Source organism: Colobus angolensis, unplaced genomic scaffold, assembly GCF_000951035.1.
Source record: "Colobus angolensis palliatus isolate OR3802 unplaced genomic scaffold, Cang.pa_1.0 Scaffold411, whole genome shotgun sequence".
NCBI lineage: Eukaryota > Metazoa > Chordata > Mammalia > Primates > Cercopithecidae > Colobus > Colobus angolensis.
This window is the reverse complement of record NW_012117500.1, coordinates 1832039-1853064: the sequence shown is the minus strand read 5'-3', so window position 1 is coordinate 1853064 and position 21026 is coordinate 1832039. Positions and strand designations below refer to the sequence as shown.

Here is a 21026-nt window from a genome sequence, read left to right as displayed (position 1 = left end):
ACTTGCATTTTACAACACCCAAATCCAGGTCTAAAAGTAAAAACTTTTGTTTAATTATATTTTTTTCTTGGTAACAAGTAATTGCATTCTACTGATCTCTTTCAATAAACTAGTGACTTTATAGGCATATTGAATAGCAACCAGTTCATTTTTAGTTACAAAAAAAAAAACTGTTTAACACCCTTAGAAATCAAAATTCTGTATCCTAGGCACTATAACTGAGAACATAAATATTTTTCCATTCATTAACCACTGCTTCAAGGAAATTTGAACACAATCATAGAAGAAATATGTTCCTGACAAACACTTGTAATAAACTTAAAACAGTAAAATTATAATATGCAGGCAAGAGTAAAGGTATAAAATGTAACCCAGTTTTAATCTCTTATTTCTTCACCAAATACCAACAGAAGCAGCTCTGAGAGACCCATACAACTACACTAAGAAACCTCCAGTTGCACTGAGATGGCAGACCAAGAGAATTTCTAGAGTGTCCTTGGTTAGAATATTTCCAAAGTACAAGCAATCCCTGGCAGTCAACTAGGCATTCACATAATTTAATTAACCATGTGATTTCGAGAGGACAGAGATCATTTAGAGCAATGGTTATTAAACTTGGCTGCCCAACAGAAATATCTGATTTGTTGGTGAAAAACATATTCACATATCCCAACTCAATCAATCTGCAAAATCAGTCCCTGTCATCTCCATATTCAAGATGCCCCCAGGTAACTGTGATGCTAGCAAATCCCGCAAGACTACACACAGACGAGTACAGACCAAATATGGGATTACAAATACAACACACTGATTTCATAGATGAAGAAAATGAAACAAAGATGAAACAGAGATAAACACTACAGATAATGGTATAAATTTTCTGAAGATCATTTATATTCACAAGGATAAAAGCCAGAGATACACCCTTCAAGTTTATACTGGTTAAGTCTGGCTTTATATATAAAAGGACATTATGATGATATTAATAGAAATATGCATTAAATCCTAAGCAAGTACTCACCCAAAATTTCATCAAAGATCTTGTATAAACCTGGCACAAAGGTAACCTCTCTGCAATTCATTCCTACATCTTCATCATACACCCACATGAACTGCATTGAAAAATTCAAAAATAGTTTTTTACTCGATAAATCCTTAACGTCAATTTTTCATAGTATAACCCACATCCTGTCATTTACACTATATGAATACTTAGATCTGCGAAGTAGAAAAACATACACAATTTCAGTAATAGTCAACTCCACTATTCATATTAAATTAACCTCAAAATTGAGGAATTGTTCATTTTGTATCAAGTTTGTATTATTATACATAAAGTCAGCTTTTTTATTTTTATTTTTTTTTCTGAGACAGAGTCTTGCACTGTCGCCCAGGCTGGAGTGCAGTGGCACGATCTCGGCTCGCTGCAAGTTCTGCCTCCCGGGTTCATGCCATTCTCCTGCCTCAATCTCCCAAGTAGCTGGGACTACAGGCGCCTGCCACCATGACTGGCTAATTCTTTGTATTTGTAGTAGAGACGGGGTTTCACCGTGTTAGCCAGGATAGTCTCGATCTCCTGACCTCGTGATCCGCCTGCCTCGGCCTCCCAAAGTGCTGGGATTACAGGTGTGAGCCACTGCGCCTGGCCTTAAAGTCAGTTTTAATGTAAGACCATCAATAATTATTAGAAACAGAATTAAATAGTTGAAAAAATAAAAACATTACTTTTCAAAAGAATGGAAAATTCATGCTTTATATTTTTTTTATAATACAGGGAGCGAGTAAAATAATACGAACAAAGCAAGACTTTGGAGTCAGAGAGATCTACTTTGAATCCCAGTTCTTACTAGTCTCAACTAGTCATGTTGGCCAGGCTGGTCTTCAACTCCTGACCTTAGGTGATCCATCTGCCTCGGCCTCCCAAAGTGCTGGGATTACAGGCGTGAGCCACCGTGCCCGGGCTCTTGTGATGGTTTTTATCCCCAGAAAGAAGTAAATACATTTCTACTTCTAGATCTTTCACCCTACTTTGACCATGACTATAGATAGATGAAATTACAGATTTCCAAAGCATATAATTACAATAATTTTATCAACATTAAAAAGTAGATATAGATGCACATCTCCTCATTTCAATCAATTTTAGCAATAATTACCTGCGTCAATGGCTCCACTGACCCAATATATGTATCAGGACGAAGAAGAATGTGTTCAAGTTGTGTCTTCTTCTGATACACTCTCTCAACAGACAACTTCTTTGAAGAATCATTTTTGTTGGCAGTTTCTGATTCTTCTTTTTTTGCAGCATTGTTCTGATCAAAAAGAGTCTAAAATTAACCAAAAAATCAAATTTAAATAACCTACCAAGGGGTAAACAATGAGTATGGACACATGACATGGGTTTTCTTTTTTAATGGCAAAATTATCTTTCAGACCCACTGATTTTTTAAATCCTAAAGAAAACACAAGTCTATTACTGACAGTCCGGCTCTTATGATACAACGTGAACCTGTAGTTTTGACTGAGCCCAAAACATGGGTATAGTCACCAAAATCACTAGAGCAGTCTCTAGCAATCCAAAAATACAAATATTTCCTAATTCTATAAGATATCACGTTTGTTTTGTTTTTGAGACAGAGTCTTGCTCTGTCGTCCAGGTTGGAGTGCAATGGTGTGATCTTGGCTCACTGCAGCCTCTGCCTCCCAGTTTCAAGTGATTCTCCTGCCTCAGCCTCCTGAGTAGCTGGGACTACAGATGCACATCACTATGCTCAGCTTGTTTTTGGTTTTGTTTGTTTGTTTTTTGTGTTTTTTTTTTTTTTTTTTTTTTTTTTTTTTTTTTGTATTTTTAGTAGAGACAAGGTTTCACCATGTTGGCCAGGCTGGTCTCGAACTTCTGACCTCAGGTGATCAGCCTGCCTTGGCCTCCCAAAGTGCTAGGATTACAGGCGTGAGCCACCATGCCTGGTCTCAAGTTAATTTCTGTGGTCTTCAAAACCTTGAGTTCTGGTGAGGTTACAGAATCACAATGACTGAACCTTGCTAGGCACAGGAGCCCCAGAAGCTTCCAGATGTAAGCTCCCCACCATTAAGCTACTGAAGACTACGGTATAAACAAATATGACCTACACAAAATATTAACCTATGTAGTTAATAAACACTGATATGACTGAAAATATAATAGCTTATAAAATCCTCAAATTTCACACATTTGTAGATCATGCCAATAATTCCTCACATATCAGCTCCGGGTGCCCCAATACTGATTCCAGTTTCTCTACCAGTTTCAAGGAGGCACAGGTTGGTGATCTTAATTCTAAACATTCCTACAGCAGATGAGGATGTCAAATGAAATTTCCAAGGTCTACAAATTTCCTTGTCTTAACAGCAGCAGAGAATATACTTCTCTCCTTCTGGGATTCTTTAATGCTGACAAATATGACATCCCACTAAAAAGATACGATGGCCTATTTTCTCAGAGTCAAAAAATAACGCAATGAGAATTAAAATATCTTCTTAGGCCTTCAAATTTTAGTAGAAATTAAAGAAACAATACAGACAATAGAAGATACAGAGATTTTGTGCATTTAAACAGGCAGTATGCAATTTTAATTCTTCTTTAAAGTTTTTATTTTTAAAAACTTCATCATTAAGTGTGTTTAAAAATCAAAAACATGACCTCTGAAAAGTCTAAACCAAGAATTTAATATATCCTGAGGAAACTCAAACATTAATTATAATTTCACAATGCAATAAGTTTTATATAAAATTAAAGATTTAATAATAGTTCAAAATAAAAGTATTAAAAATAACTCATTCTACTAGATTTTAAACTATATTCTTATACATTCCTACATTTATAAGTTTTTCCATTAACACTGCTAAAAGACAATTAAAAATAGCTTTGGATAAAAGCAAATAATTCTGTTTCACAACGTTTTCACATTCTACTTCTGCAAAAGTTAGATGATGAACTAGCTGGCCAGAAAGATGAACTTTATTTTTTAAATACCAGATAGTCTTCAAATTTCTAATCATATTCCTTGCTTTTTATAAAGAAATAGTTGATTGGTAAAAATGAACTTACGTTTAGGGGCCAGGCACAGTGACATTAATTTATAGAAATGATTCTAACAATAAAATCACAATTTATTTTTTAATGGAGCCTCAAAATAGTTGGAACAAAGATCATAATCATTAAAATCACAATCTAAGAAAGTACCCAAAGAATATGGGTGCTATGGAATCAAAGGTAGGTAACATTTTACCATTAACTTAGAACTGCTATTTTAAAGTCTGCAATTATTGACATAAAGGTTGAGGACACATGATAACCATACAAGTAAAAGCTTTCCTATTCCAGGCTACTCTTCCAAAACCAACCCCATCACAAAGAAAATATTTTCAAGATGAGACTCAACCAGAGGCTCATGTCTATCTAATTTGTATGAACTAAGCTGATCTAAAGGGCACACATGGATTAAAAAAACAAAAACAAACCAAAAAAAAAAAAACAAAAAAACAGGAGTAAAGCCTTACCTCATGCTTTCTTCAAGAATTTACAACTTTTTCCATACTTCCTTACTTATAATAACCACCTCTTCCTCCCTGCATCTCTTCCCAAATGGATATATTACAAAAAAATGTTTGAAAGCTTGAACCCATCAAATCCCTATCAAGTTCAAAGACTTGCCGTTCTTGCTAAGATAATGTCTAAAAAAACAGATAACATTTGAGTGTGGTCAGCCAGATGGCAAAATAAGAAACCCCAGGCCTTTCTTTCCCCATGAAGACATGGATTCAACAATAACATATAATCCAACTGCCTTTGTGATACATTCCAGCACCTCAGGTGAGCATAAAATAGCATCAAAGCTCATGTCCTCCCTCCTATCTGCCCTAGCAAGGCAAGATTGAGAAAAACATGACAACAACAACTTTCACCTTCTCCCTGGGGAGGAGCAGAAGAGGAATATACCTCCAATGGAACAGTTGGGGGCAGTGCTACCCTAGAAACCTCTTGACTGAATCTAAGTATTGACATTGAACAGGGTGCCAGGTTGAGGGTCACTGAGAACAAAGGCAATCAAAGTTTAGCATCAGACTCTGCAGTATCAGAAACAGACACAAGGTGGAGCTCCAGTACTGTAGTTTACTACAGCACCAACAGCCACAAGTAAAGCAGACACACACACTCCAGAGAGAGCAAACACAGACAGAGGCAAACCTCTTCAATTAAGAAATTCCATGCACAAACCTAAAGAGGATGCATCCCCATAAAAGATTTGTGAGGTCTCAGGATTCCCTAGGTAGACAAACTGGATGAAGAAAGTCTTCCCAGTATGAAACCAGACTGCAAAGACTGGAGAGTTAGCTAAGCCTTCAAATGCCAAAGCCCTAACAGAAAATAACAATACAATGAAACAGGGAAATATGGCTGATTCAATGTAAAAAATTAAATTGCAGCCAGGCGCAGTGGCTCACACCTGTAATCCTAGCACTTTGGGAGGCTGGGGCAGGCAGATCCCTTGGGCCCAGAGCTCAGAACCAGTCTGAGTAACATGGCCAAATCTCTCTACCAAAACAAAACAAAACAATTAGCCAGGTGTGGTAGTGCACACTTGTAGTCCCAGCTACTTGGGAGGTTGCAACAGGAGGATTACCTCAGCCCAGAAGGTCGAGGCTGCAGTAAGCCATCAGCACACGACTGTACTCCAGCCTGGGTGACAAAGCAAGAGCCTGTCTCAAAAAAATAATAAATAAATCACCACAAATTGAGCCTAAAGAAATAGAAATATAGTCATACAAAGAATTCAAATTAACTGCCAAAGGATGCTTAATGAAACAAATGAGTACAGATGGACAAACAAAAACTCGGTATAACAATGCATAAACAAAAAGAAAAAAAATCAACAAAGATAAAAACTATGATGAAGTAGCCAACATTATTTCTTGAACTGAAGTATACAGTAAATGAATTGAAAATACACTAGAGGGATAGCACAGTAGACTTGAGTTGGCAGAATTTTTTTAAATCAACAAATTTGAAGACAGGACTTTCAAAACTGCCAAGGGAAAGGAGAAAAAAGGCAAAGGAATGAATAAACGCACGCAAAAAGAGCTTAAAGAACTTATGGGCCACTATCATCAGAACAACATATACATTATGTAAGTCTCAAAGGAGAAGAAAGGGAGAAATGGGGAAAGAGCCTATTTGAAGAAATCAGAGCCGAAAACTTTCCAAATCTGAGGACATAAATGGACATACAAATTAAAGAAGCTCAAAGAACTCCAACAAGGATAAATCTAAAGAAAACTACACCAAGACACATCATAATTACACTGTCAAAAGTCATAGACAGAGAATCTTGAAAGCAGCAACAAAAAAGTGAATCATCAACTACAAAGGAGCTTCTGTTAGATTACTAGCCAATTTCTCAGCAGAAACCTTGCAAGGTAGAAGGGATTAGAAAAATATATCTGAAGTACTGAAGAGAAAAAAAAAAAAAACACTGCCAACCAAGAACATTATATCTAGCTAAAGTGCCCTTCAAAAATGAAGTAGAAATTAAGACTTTCTCAGATAAACAAATTGCTGGGACAGTTCATCACCACTAGGTTTGCCCAACAAGAAATGATAAAGGGAGTCCCTTAAAGCAAAAGGATAAAAAATAGCAACACAGTAACACAAAAATACTTAACTCCCTGGTAAAGTCCAAGGAGACTTCAAAAAATTCCCCGAAAAAATGGAATCAAAAGACAAAAATTAAAAATATAAATCTTATTTCTCAACAGAAGCTCCATAAAGGTCAAGACACTTTTATAAGTGATGATATCAGCCATTTAGCTCATCTCTAAAGACCAAGGGTCTTGCGAATTTATGCCAATACATAAATTTATCAACTGAAAATAGGTGCCTTTTAAAGATTTAAGATTAGTAAACAAAACAAACAAACAAAAAACTCAGAAGGGGCGAAATCAAGACTATAAGATAGATGCCTAATTAATCATCATCAAAAATCTCATAAAATTGCTCTTGTTTGATGAAAGGAATGAGCAGGCGTACTGTCATGATGGAGAAAGATTTTGGTGAAGCCTTCCTGGGGATTTTTCTGCTAAAACTTTATCTTTCTCAAAACAATCTTATAATAAGCAGATGTTATCATTCTTTGGCCCTTCATAAAGTCAACAAGCAAAATGCCTTGAGCATCCTAAATAACTGTTGCCAAGACCTTTGCTCTTGGCCTGTCTTCTTTTGCTTTGATTGGACCACTTCCACCTCTTAACAGCCATTGCTTTGATTGTGTTTTGTCTTCAGGATTATGCTGGTAAAGCCCTGTTTCACCTCCTGTTACAATTCTTTGAAGAAATTCATCAGGATTTGATCCCATTTGTTTAAAATTTCCATTAAAAGCTTTGCTCTTGTCTGCAGCTGATCTAGGCACAATGGTTTTGGCATCCATTGAGTGGAAAGTCTGTGAATCTTTAATTTTTCATAAAGAATTGTGGAAGCTGAACCAACTAAGACATCTATGGTGTTGGCTATTGTTTCTGCTGTTAATCACTGGTCCTCTTCAATAAGGGCATGAACACGATTAATCTTTTCCTCACAAATTGATGCAGATGGTCTGCTGCTGCAGGCTTCATCTTTAACATCATCTCATCTCTTCTTAAAAGAAGTTATCCATTTGTAAACTGCTCATTTATTTGAGACATTGGCCCTGTAAACATACTGGAAATCAATGATTTCACCATTTTTCCACCAAAGCTTCTTCACAAACTTGATGTTGGTTCTTGCTTCAATTTTAGCATAATTCATATTGCTCTGATAAGGGCTCTTTTCCAAATGATGTCTTATCCCTCCTAGTACCTCAAACTAGATTTCATTCAGAAATGTTATAACAAGTTAGTAGAAGTTTATTTTGATACAAAAAAATTTTGAAATCCATGCATAATTTTCTCATAATACACATTTTCCATGAACTTTTTGAAGACTATTTGTATATAAACAAATACGACATCTTCTAGTATTGTAATGCAGTAATACAGATCACTTAAAATATGGTATAGAATTTTTAAAGCATAAAAAATAATTATAAATCTGTGTTAAAATATACACAACATAAAAAGAGGTAAAGTGTCATCAAAAACAAAGCAGGGGAGGGCAGAGGTGAAAAAAGGAAGAGTTTTCATATGTAATTGAAGTTACTAATTTAAAATTTATTTTTATCACTTGAATATATGTTATATAAATTGCAAGGTAAAGTCAAGGAAAATATCTGTAGAATATACACAAAGAGAAATTAGAAGAAAATCAAAACATGTCACTAAAAAAAAAAAAAGTCAGTGAAACACAAAAGAAGGCAGCAAGGGAGGAAAGATGGACAAAAAAGCTATAAGACATACAAAAACAATAATCAAAATGGCAATAGTGAGTCCATGTCAATAATTACTTCAAATGTGAATTGGGCCAGGTATGGTGGCTCACATCTGTAATTCCAGCACTTTGGGAGACTGAGGCGGGCAGATCACTTGAGGTCAGGAGTTAGAGACCAGCATGGCCAATATGGTAAAACACTATCTCTGCTAAAAATACAAAAATTAGCCAGTTGTGGTGGCAGGCACCTGTAATCCCAGCTACTCGGGAGGCTGAGGCAGAAGAATCACTTGAACCTGAAGCAGAGGTTGCAGTGAGCCAAGATTGTGCCACTGTACTCCAGCCTGGACAACAGAGGGAGATTCCATCTAGAAAAAAAAAAAGGTTAAGTGCCCCAAATAAAAGACATAGATTAGCCAATGGAATAAAAAAATAAGATCCAACTATAGGTTGTTTACAAGACACCTGCTTCAGATCCAAAGATGCACAAAGCCTACAAATAAAAGGATGGAAAAAGATATTCCATAAAACTGGAATCTGAAGAGAGTGGCTGTACTTACATCAGACAACATAGACTTTAAGACAAAAACTGTCACAAGAGACAGAATAGGACATTACATAATGATAAAAGGGTCAGTTCACCAGTAAGATATGCATCTAACATTACAGTTCCCAAATTTATGAGCAAACACTGACAGAAGTGAAGGGAGAGAGAGAACAACACAATAATAGTAGGAGACTTCACTAGCCCACTTTCGGTTATGGATAGAACCACCACACAGAAGATCAACAAAGACACAAAGAACTTGAACAACACTATAGACCAATTGGACCTAACAGACATACCAATGAACAACAGCAAAATACACATTCTTTTCAATTGCACATGGAACATTCTCCAACATAGACCACGTTACATGACAAAACAAGTCAACAAACTTAAGAAGACTGTAATCATATAAGGTATATTTTCTACCAACAATGGCATGAAACCAGGAATCAACAGTAGAAGGAAAACAGTAAAATCCACAAAAAAGTGGAAGTTAAACAACTCACTCTTACACAACCAATGGGTCAAAGATGAAATCACAAGGGAATTTAGAAAATATCAGGAGACAAATGAAAACAAAAACACAATACACCAATATTTATGTAATGCGGCTAAAACAGTATTACACTTAACATTAACAATCAATAAAGATCTCGAATTAAGAACCTAACTTTAGACCCTTTCAAAGAACTAGGAAAAGAGAAATTAAACCAAATTAATGAAGGCAAATAAAGTTTAAAACAAAGATAAATAAAATAGAGAATAGAAAAACAATGAGAAAAAAAAAAGCAATGAAACCAAGAGTTTGTTTTTTGAAAAAATTAACAAAACTGACAAACCCTTAGCTAGATTATGTAAGAAAAAAAGAGATAATCAAATAACTAAATCAGAAATGAAAGGGGACATCAAAATTGATGTCACAGAAATAAAAAAGATTATAAAAGACTTACATGAACACATATATGGTAACAGATTATCCAGAAGAAATAAATACATTCCAAACATATGATCTACCAAGATTGAATCATGAGTAAATAATCTGAACAGCCCTATAACAAATAAGGATATGAAGCAGTAATCAAAAACTTCCCAACAAAGGAAAGCCCAGGACCAGATAGCTTCACTTGAAAATTCTATGAAATAATCAAAGAATTAACTCTTGAAACTCTTACCAAAAAAATGAAGGGCAGAGAACACTTCCAGAATCATTCTATGAAGCCAGCATTTCTCTGATACAAAAACTAGAAGACAGAATAAGAGGCCTACGGAACAATACCACTGACGAAGACTGATGGAAAAATCTTCCCCAAAATACTAGCAAACTCAATACAATGGCACTTTTTTTTTTTAAGAGAGGGTCTCATTTTGTTGCCCAGGCTGGAGTGCAGTGGCATGATGATGGCTCACTGCAGCCTCAGCCTCCCAGGCTCAAGTGATTCTCCCACCTCAGCACACCCACCCTCCTCCTCAATACCTCACAACCCCTGCCCCAAGCAGCTAGTACTACAACTGTGTGCCACCACACCTGGCTAATTTTAAATTTTTTTCTGGAGACAAGGTTTTACCATATTGCCCAGGATGGTCTTAAACTCCTGGCCTCAAACGATTCTCCTGCACTGGCCTCCCAAAGTGCTGGGATTACAGGCATGAGCCACCACGCCCGACCCAACAGCACATTAAAAGGATTACACACAATAAGCAAATAGGATTTATACTTGAAATGCAACGATGTTTCCAAATACAAAAACAAATCATTGTACTGTACCATATTAACAAAATAAAGGGCAAAAACCACATTATCATCTCAATTGATGCACAAAAAGCATTTGACAAAATTCAATACACTTTCCTGATAAAAACACGTAACAAACTAGAAATAGAAAACACCTCAATATAATAAAAGCGATACACAAAAAGCCAACAGCTAACAGCACACATACTAGTGAAAGACTAAAAACTTTTCCTCTAAGATCAGGAGGAGCAAGGCAAGGATGTCCAATCTTGCCAATATTCAAGATAGTATTAGAGGTCCTAGTCAGAGCAATTAAGACAAGAAAAGGAAATAAAAGGCATAAAAATTAGAAAAGAAGTAGAATTATGCTCACAAATGGCATAATCTTATAGTAGATAACCCAAAAGATTCCACAGAAAAACTACTACAACTAATACATGATTTCAGCAAGTTGCAGGATACAAAAATTAGTTATGTTTTCATGCAGTAACCATGACCAATCAAAAAAGGAAATTATGAAAACAATCCCATTTACTATAGCCTCAAAAAGGATAAACTACCACAGAGTAAACTTAACCAGGGAGGTGAGAATAACATCAAAATACAAAACACTGTTAAAAGAAATGAAAAAAAGATACCAATAAATGGACAGGCATTCCATTTTCATGATTTGAAAAACTTAAAATATTGTTAAAATGTCCAAACTATCCAAAGTGATCTACAGATTCAATGCCATTCCTACCAAATCCCAATGGCATTTTTTGCAGAAATACGAAAAAAGAAAAATTCTAACATTCATATGGAATCTCAAGAGGACCCATATAGCTAAATCAGTCTTTAATCAGAAAATAAAGCTAAAGGCCTCACACCTTCTGATTTCAAAACCTGATTTTACTACAGAACAACAGAAATCTAAAACAGTGTGGCACTGGCATATAGACAGAATAAAGAGCACAGAAATAAACCCTTACATAAAAGGCCAAATGATTTTTCACAAGAATGCCAAGACTACACACTGGGGAAAGGACAGTCTCTTCAACAAATGGTGCTGGGAAAACTAGATAACAAGTAAAAGACTGAAGTTGAACTCTCATGCCACATACAAAAATTAACATAAAGTCCTAAAAGTAATACCTAAAACTATAAAACTCCTAGAAGGAAACATAAAGGAAATGCTTTGAGACATTGGATTTGGCAATGCTTTCATGGATATGGCACCAAAAGCACAGACAACAAAAGCAAAAATAGATGAACAGGACATCAAACTTAAAAATTTCTGTGCACCAAAGAAAACAACTGACGGAGTGAAAAGGCAACATATGGAATCGAGAAAATATCTGTAAACCATCAAAGGTTAATATCCAAACTAGATAAGGAGCTTCTATAACTCAACAACAATAACAAAATAACCCCATTCAAATGGATAAAGGATTTCAATAGACAATTCCCCAAATAAGATTTGCAAATGGTCAACAGCATATGAAAAGATAATCAACATTCCTAATAAGAGAAACGCAAATCAAAAATACAATAAGATATCACCTCACACCTATTAAGACAGCCATCAGAAAATAAGTATTGGTAAGGATGTGGAGAAACTGGTACATTTCTACACTGTTGGTGAGAATATAAAATCCTAGAAAAATGCTATAACCATTATGGAAATAGTATGGAGGTTCCTCAAGAAATCAAAAATAGAATTACTATATGATCCAGCAATCCCACTTTCGGGTATATATCCAAAAGAATTCAAAGCAAAATCTCAAAGAGATATTTGTACACCCATGTTCATCATGGGTATTATTCATAATAGCCAAGAGGCAAGGCAACCCAAATGTCCACTGATGTATGAATGGATTTTTTAAATGTGGTATATAGATACAATGGAGTATTACGCAGCCTCAAAAAACACAGAAATCTTGTCATGTGCTATAACATGGATGAACCTCAAGGATATTATGCTAAACAACAAAATAAGCCAGTCACGAAGAACAAATACTGTATGATTACAATCATATAAAGTATCTACAGTAATCAAAATCATAGAAACGGTGGTTAACCAAGGGCTGGGGGGAGTGGGAATTAGTGTTTAGTAGATACAGTTTGTTTTGGAAAATGAAATACTTCTAGAGATCTGTTGCTTAACAATGTGAATATATTTAACACTACTGAACTCTACACTTAATAGCTAAGATAGTAAATTTAATGTTATATGTTTTTTACAACAAAAAAATTGAATATGTGAAATGTAGCTGACTTTGTCGAATACTATTCGTAATTTTCTCTAGGAAGAACATAGAAATACTGTAAAATAAGTGTGACGAATGTGTGACAATGTATTTTTTTCTAAATATCATATGACAAGTATTGAGGAAAGAATAAGAGATACTATTCTATTTAAAGTCAGGAAAAGCATTAAGGGATACATATTATTTATAGAATACAATGGAAGTCATTTGCAGATATTTCAAATCTACTCCCAATTATAGTATCAAACAACTTATGAAATCTGACATAGTTGCCAAATACCTGTAGTCCCAGATACTCTGGAGTCTGAGACCAAGGATCAATCCCCTGAGCCCAAGAATCTGAGACCAGCCTGGGTGATAGCAAGCCTCCATCAGATAAATAAATAAATAAATAAATAAATAAATAAATAACAAAAACCCTTAATATAAATCCTTAAACTTCGACGTTTCAATGAGTAAATAAGTTTATAATTACTATACTAAAAATAATTTGTGTTAATCTTTTATTGCTTTTATAGAAAATTTATATTAGCAAAGATAATTAAGTATTTTTAAATTCGTTTATCAAAATGGCATTGTTTAGTGAACATTACAAAAGAGTATATACAAAACATGAGCCCATTTTTGTCAGAAAAAAATTATGCATAATATATGCATGCGTAGGGAAAAATGTGAAATATGCCCAACAGAGTATCAATAAAAATTATCCATAGAGTAGAAATACATGCCATTTTTATCTTTTTTACACGTTTTCTAATTTCCTACAATGAATGCATAAACAAATATGTTAAAGGCCTATTAACCCATGCATGTGAAAACATAATTAAGCCAGAATACAACTGAAGGTTTCTTTTCCTAGAGGCAATGTTTATACCTACTTATTACTTCTGCAACCCCAATTTTCTCACTAGAGGCTATGCAAAAACAAAATCAAAATACACAAATAAGATTGGCAGCCTTGGCAGAGTAGAAAGTAGAAACTAACACTAGAATTCAATTTGTCTTTTATGTTCCCATTCTCAACAAATGGTAATTTACATCGCTCACTGGCTCACTAGTGGCAAACACAGGTGGTTCTCCCCTGAGACTTTCGTAAGTTTTTTACAACAGAAACCAGAAATAATAGTCTCTTTCAACTCCTGTTTATCAGCAGAAAGTTGTCCCCTGAGCAATGTTCAGGATACTAAAAATCAAAATCTAGGGTAAGGGGAACGAGGGCAACTTACCCAGTTAATAAGATGATCCCATCCCTAGAACAGGTATGCATATTTAATACAAACCACCTTTGGCCTTAGAAGAGACAAGCTAAATGAGAAACCTATTCTGCACCTTCTCCCTTGCTATTATCATCACTATCTCTATCTCTTAAAAAAAAAAGTCACCCTGGGTAGCTCTTCAGTTTTAACACTTTTGCTGACAATATTCAGAAAAGAGAACAGGAAATTGCCTTGATCCACCACAAACTAGCAAACTCATATCTGCATGTTTGTAAAAGCACCTCAACTCTACAGATGATAAAAGAGAGTGATGTATATTTGACACAAGTAGGTTAACAGAATTATGCTCACTTTAGACCCAGCAGAGTCTTTTGATTTTACCTTTTCTTATTATTTTATGTTCATAGTAACAAGGTATCATGTTTTATAGCAATTGCTCCCAGTACTCCACATTGAATAAAAATTGACAACATGCCTTTAAAAATAATAATTTACTGGCCGGGTGCAGTGGATCACCCCTGTAATCCCAGCATTTTGGGAGGCTGAGACGGGCAGATCACGAGGTCAGGAGATCGAGACCATCCTGGCTATCACAGTGAAACTTCGTCTCTACTAAAAAATACAAAAAATTAGCCAGGCGTGGTGGCAGGGACCTGTAGTCCCAGCTACTCGAGAGGCTGAGGCAGAAGAATAGCATGAACCCGGGAGGTGGAGCTTGCAGTGAGCCGAGATTGCGCCACTGCACTCCAGCCTGGGCGACAGAGCGAGACTCCATCCCAAAAAAAAAAAACAATAATAAGAAAAATAATTTACCAAGAGCATTTTGAATAAACTTGCATTGAGACTAAGTAAAACAATTGAAAACTTGTTATTTAAGTTTATTTGTAATTTATTTCCCTGCCTTAATTTATGTGAACAAATTACCAAACTACTTATAGCAATAAATAATGCCAGCATCCAATTACATTGGAATCTAAAAAATCAAGGCTACATTTTCATTCTCATAAAGACAATAAAAATGTAAAATAATCACCATATTAAGATAAATTTCCTACACATATCTAAAAGTTGTTTTAATTCTATTCTTTTTCATTTATAACTATAAGATTATTGACGTTTTCTGAATTTCAAAAGTCAGCTGCCAAATTAAACAAAGCATTTGGGGAAAATTTAAAATTGTAACAAAAATATCAAAACAAATATACAGACTATATATTTTAAATATTAACCTACCTTACAGCACTTTTGCAATATTGCTAATGCCTAATAAAAATACAGATTTAATAGTAATCAAAGATTTGATCTTTTTCAAGAACATTTCTCAATCATCAGAAGAAAATGGAAAACATTCCAGTAAAACTTCCTAGTTTTCAGAACGACTATACACCAAGATCATTCTGCAAAACAAAAGATTCTTCAATGGACAGAGTTGTCACCTGAAATATAGCAATTTGGCAGAGCACCTACAGTTACTGTTTTTCTGAGGGAGAATGAATTGCTGACAAAGTGGGTAAAGGAGATGGTTTGCCAGTTGGTACTAAAAAAGAACTGAGCCGCTCATTCACATAATCGACACAGAAAGCTCTCCATCACCAGGCCAACAAGAGTGGAAGTGGGGGCTGGCAGCCTAGCAACAAGCCCCTTCTTTTACCTTCTTCTGTACAATCCCCTCAGACTTAACACTAACCTTTTATAACATCTCCTCTCTCTTTTCTCCCTCAAGGTTGCCATCCCATGATGTTCATTCTAACCATATTTCACCATTAATGAAGCAAAAAGTAACAAATTGTTCCCCGTCTTATGCTCCTTCAGAAATACCCTTCTAAACAAAGGGGCAAGGAAGAGGTAAGAGATACTTAAGACAGTAACAAATGCTTAGACTTCTGCTATGAAAATAAATAGGCTTTCTTTATAATAAAGGGAATGAAAATACTTATCACCGGATTAAAAAAGAAGGGAGAATGTATGTGTGAACCCATCTGGGAGCTACCATGTGCCAAGCACTACGATAATCTTAATTAATCTTTATATAGTATCTCCATGAAATAGACAGTTATAATTCCCTTTGTACAGATACAAAATAACTAAGGTCGGGATAAGTGTTTTCCCAAAGCTAACAAAACTAGTACTTGAAAAAGGTGAATTATGAAACTAGATGATCTGATTTCACAGCCCATACTCTTAGCATTATGCTATACTAGATACACGTATTCTGAAAAAGGAAGTATACTCCTTAACTTTTTGTATGTAAGTAAAAGGTTAGTAGAAAAAGATAGGTATATCCCAGATGTCTCCTTATTCTGTCATATCAGAGTATAAGATATGTTGTTTTGTCTTTCAATGTTTTTAAAGTTGAAGGCTATGTAAATGTTAAGAACACTGAGTCTGGTTTAAATTCCACCTGAGCCTTAACCATGTGCCTAAGAATTTGTTACCTAATCTCTAAACCTCTTTTCTTCTCTGCAAATAGGAACAACTATAGCTACTTCAACTTTTCATTAAAATGGGGTTCCATATGTGTTAATATTTTTAAAAATTCAAGAAGTTTATTTTTTAAAGTATACTCAGTAAAATGCAATTTTGCCACCACCTAAACAACAAATCTGGGATTACAGGTGAACATACTTCTATTCAGAAAAATTAAGTTTATTTAAAAAGTGCCTAAATACTGCTATATCATGTACTTGAGAATGTATCTAAAAAACACTGCTACTTAAACACTTGTCCTACTAATGACAGAAGACTTTTTAGGAAGTCAGTATGTCAGTTATCCAATTTGTTAATAACTGAGACTGGATTATGTATCCAGATCTTTGTTCAACACTATAAAGGATATGAACAAGGAAAATACATGCTTTCTTAACTTCAGAAGTTTGTAATATTGTTAAGGCAAAGTTATCATGCATGAAAGTTACATAAAAAATAAAGACTTCTGTTTTATGATTCATGAGAGTAACAAACATTCAATGAAAGAAAAAGATGAGTATAAACTGGAAAATAATAATGTGATGAGGCGCTGAGCTAGCCCTGAAGAGCAGTTAAGATTGAGACTAGTAAAGAGAAGTGAAAGAGTAATTCTGGATGGAAGGTAAATATGTAAAGACAAAGTGACAAAAACAAGCATAACTTGTACAGGGGACAGTGAAGAGATAAATCTAACTATGGAGACTATAATAAACAAATTTCATTGGAAAGGGCACATAGTTTATGAAAAGCACAGCAATTTAGACTCGCAATAGTAAACCACTAAAGCAAGGTTCTTAAAACAAATCTTTAAACAACATTTAAATACACAGTCATGTTTAATTATTCACAGTCCAAAAAATGTAAGTTACATATTTCAAAAAATTTTACTTTTGAGAAAATTACAATATTTGTGGCTCTACAGTTTTTCAAAAAGAGACTTAACTGTTAGAGATAAATACTGAAATATTTACAGAGAAAGTGATAAAATTCTAGGATTTGCTCTGCTTCAAAAGAATGAGAAGGGATAAACTGGGTGGTCTTAAGTTGATAATTTTTCTTTTTCTTGTTTTTTTATGAGACAAGAGTTTCGCTCTTGACGCCCAGGCTAGAGTGCAATGACACGAGCTCAGCTCACCGCAACCTCCGCCTCCCAGGTTCAAGCGATTCTCCTGCCTCAGCCTCCCGAGTAGCTGGGATTACAGGCATGCACAACCACCCCGGCTAATTTTGTATTTTTAGTAGAGACAGGGTTTTTCCATGTGGGTCAGGCTGGTCTTGAACTTCCGACCTCATGTGATCCGCCTGCCTCGGCCTCCCAAAGTTCTGGGATTACAGGCGTGAGCCACCGCACCCAGCAGGTTGATAATTATTGAAGCTTAAGGCTAAATAGAGGGAAGCCTGTTATACTATTCTGGTTAAACTTTTTGAGACGCTTAACATTTTCCATTACAATTTTTTTTTTAAATCTACCAAGTTAGAATATTGTTGGGAGAAGGATCAAGTCATATAACTATATTCCAATATCTCCACAAATGTATTAGCTACAATCACTTATGATACAAGACTGACAGAATGAACCAGACTATTATTGTCTACTAATCAAAGCTTTACAAAGAATTAATTCAAGAAATCCTGCTGGCTTAAGAGAAGCCTTTGTAACTGCTATACATTTTAAATCAAATAGCTTTGCCATGTTTGTATTTTTTACTTTTTTATAATTATAAAAAATTCTGGTTGAGATATTACTACAAATTAAACACAAACCAAATGAGTTATTAAAAGAAATTAATGCCAGTCCTAAAACCACTTGGCTTTGTGGTTTCAGATATTAAAAGGTAAATTTTCCTGCAATGACAACATTAACAACACATGCTGGCATGCATCCCAACAGTAGTTAGTATCAGTAACACATGGCATACAACTCCCCACCCAGAAGAAAGAAATCAGGGGCTAATTCTATTTTTATTTCTTCCTGTTATCCACAAGCAGGTGGCAACATAACACTAGCTTCAATAAAGTAGATGAAGTTACCTTTCTCAAAATAGATGACCACTGCAATAAAGCCCTAACTCGTGCAAAGGAAAAATTAATTTGCTTTTACCCCAGCTAAAAGATATTTTATGTAAAATCAACTGCAATTATTATTTGAGTGTGCATTTCTTGAAGTTCACCAATAATAACAAACATTCATTAAGCCCAGCACTGTGCTACATACGTTATCTCATTTCATTCTCAATGCAACCTTATTTGAAAGATTAAAAAAACAGGCTTAGAAAGGTAAAGTTCCTTGGGAAAAGTCCAACTAAATGTGTTGGAGAGACAGTATCTGCACCTATATCAGCCTGATGTCAAAGCCCATAACTACCTCACTATATTGCCTCCCATAAAATCAAACCAGTCTATGATCAATGATGTATATTATGGACATAAAGATGCTCATATAACCTAACTGAAATTTAGAGTAAGCATCAACTCTTAAAGAAGATTTATAGGAGTGATTATCTTTTTAATAAACTTCTAATTCCATAAGATATACTCTATAAATAAAAGACTAAGTGATCTTCACTTCTCTTTATTTTACTGCATTTCCCGTATTTTCCATAATCCACTTTATAATGAAAATCCCTTTAATCAATAAGTCAATTTCAGTTTCAAATGGATTTTTCTATGTTGAATGAGATCCTCCAAGTTTTGCTAAATTTATTAGCAATGAGTTTCCTATGGAGCTTGAAAGAAATAAATTGTTATTTAATTATCTACAAAATTATACAACACTAAATTAAAGTACTGCTATCAAATGTTAAAGCCAACAACCTACTATGAAGCAAAACGTTTACCGTTATAGAACCAGAGGTCTTCAGAACAAACACTGATCAGGCCTCAACACTTCCAAATAGTGAATGAGAACTTACAATACCATTTGGCTGTCTCAGTCAATTTTCCGATGTCTGATTTTAGTGACAGGGGTAAAAGCCATTAATTCTAAAAGTCATTCTTTTGCATGTATCTGTCCATCTCCTCCTTCCTCTCACATACCCTCTACTGCAAGTCCACACGGACCACTAACTTAGTATCTGACATTTTCTCTCCTGGCTCTAGTCCCTTCATACTTTCATTCTACATAACTGGAGTAATATACAACATTCAGAGAATTTCAACAATAAAAGCCTGGCAAGTTATTTTGCAATGTACCCTGGCACGCAAACATAAGTGATTAAAATGTTTTGCTGCTGTCACTAACATCCTTTTTATAAGAAGCAGTTGTCAATATAGCACAAATTGCTACTCAACTCACCTAAACCTCACCCAAACAAAGAGAAAATGAATTAAGTAACAAAAATGCCTATATGAAAGCTCCCTTGAGGTGTTTAAAACAGGGATGGGGGAATAGACCGTCAGAAGTCCAGAAAAATGTAACATTTTTTACTTTTCTCCGAAATACCTAGATCTTCTGTATAGGACATGACCCTGGTCTGAACTCCACAGTGAGCAAGTGAAATGCCGGTGAATTATCGATCTGTCGTGGGAATCCGGCCTCCCTTCCTCCTTCCGCTACAGCTACTTCTACTTCCCAGCAGGAACTGAGCGTCGAAATCCTTTAACTCCAAGCCTAAGCACTTCAGTTACCTCTCCGGGACACCCATTCAGCCCCCACCCCGTTACACCTGCGATGCTGACATAGGCAAGCACTTCTTTTAATAATCTCACCCTGACAGAGTGAAGACCTACAGTATTAACTGCTGCGAAAGTCATCCCAACTGCGCTCTCAACTGAATGAGACTTTCCAAATGGAAGTGCAAGTTGCTGTAGAAGTCCCAGTGCATTCTTCTTTGAGAGATTAAAGCCCCAGAAAGGGCTGCATTTAAAATACACACATACCCCTTTTCCCAGGGTTTTCTTAAACTACATTTGGAGAAAATGCTGCCCCACACAGACACACTTGCATTATCACCTTCCCCACCATTTCAGGCCCGGCTGCCCCGGAAGAGTCTGGTTAAAAGGAAAAGAGAGGAAGCAGGGGCTCTATGTTACGTTCGCGATTTTGTTCCACCAGAGTTTCAAGTACACATTACGCTCTGGCAGTCAGGGCTTCCAGACAGGCACAGAGAAAAAAGAAAGAAAAGGCGCGGGGAGCCGGCTGGAGGATTCTGCAAGCACAGGCCCCGATGGAGCGCCCGTTCCGGAGATGGGATTTCCCTCCCTTTCCCCTCCCCCGCCCGTTCGGACCCGCGGAATTCCGCCCCCGCCGCGAGCCCGGAACAATGCAGCCGCCCATCCTGGGGACCGACCGTCACTTACCACCCAGGTCAGTGCACCGTTGCCGCCGCCCACGCCGGCTCCCGCGCCGCAGCCACCCGACTTGGCCATGGCGAGTACCTCCAGCTCACAGGCCCCGAGGCCGCAGCCGCCGCTCCCGCCTCCCTGCGGGCCGCTA

At 35.9% G+C, this 21026-nt stretch overlaps 1 protein-coding gene across 1 annotated transcript in view; it reads right to left on the bottom strand.

Annotated features, from left to right (window-relative positions):
- Positions 1–21019, bottom strand: part of TOP2B (topoisomerase (DNA) II beta 180kDa) — a 66520-nt gene extending 45501 nt beyond the window's left edge. The window contains exons 1-3 of the mRNA XM_011956240.1: positions 20891–21019; positions 2157–2312; positions 1022–1112 (exon numbers count right to left, since the gene is read on the bottom strand). Of these exons, the coding sequence (XP_011811630.1) occupies positions 1022–1112; positions 2157–2312; positions 20891–20959 (316 nt within the window). The 5' untranslated portion in view covers positions 20960–21019. The remainder of the gene's footprint in view (positions 1–1021; positions 1113–2156; positions 2313–20890) is intronic.
- Positions 21020–21026: the final 7 nt, after the last annotated feature.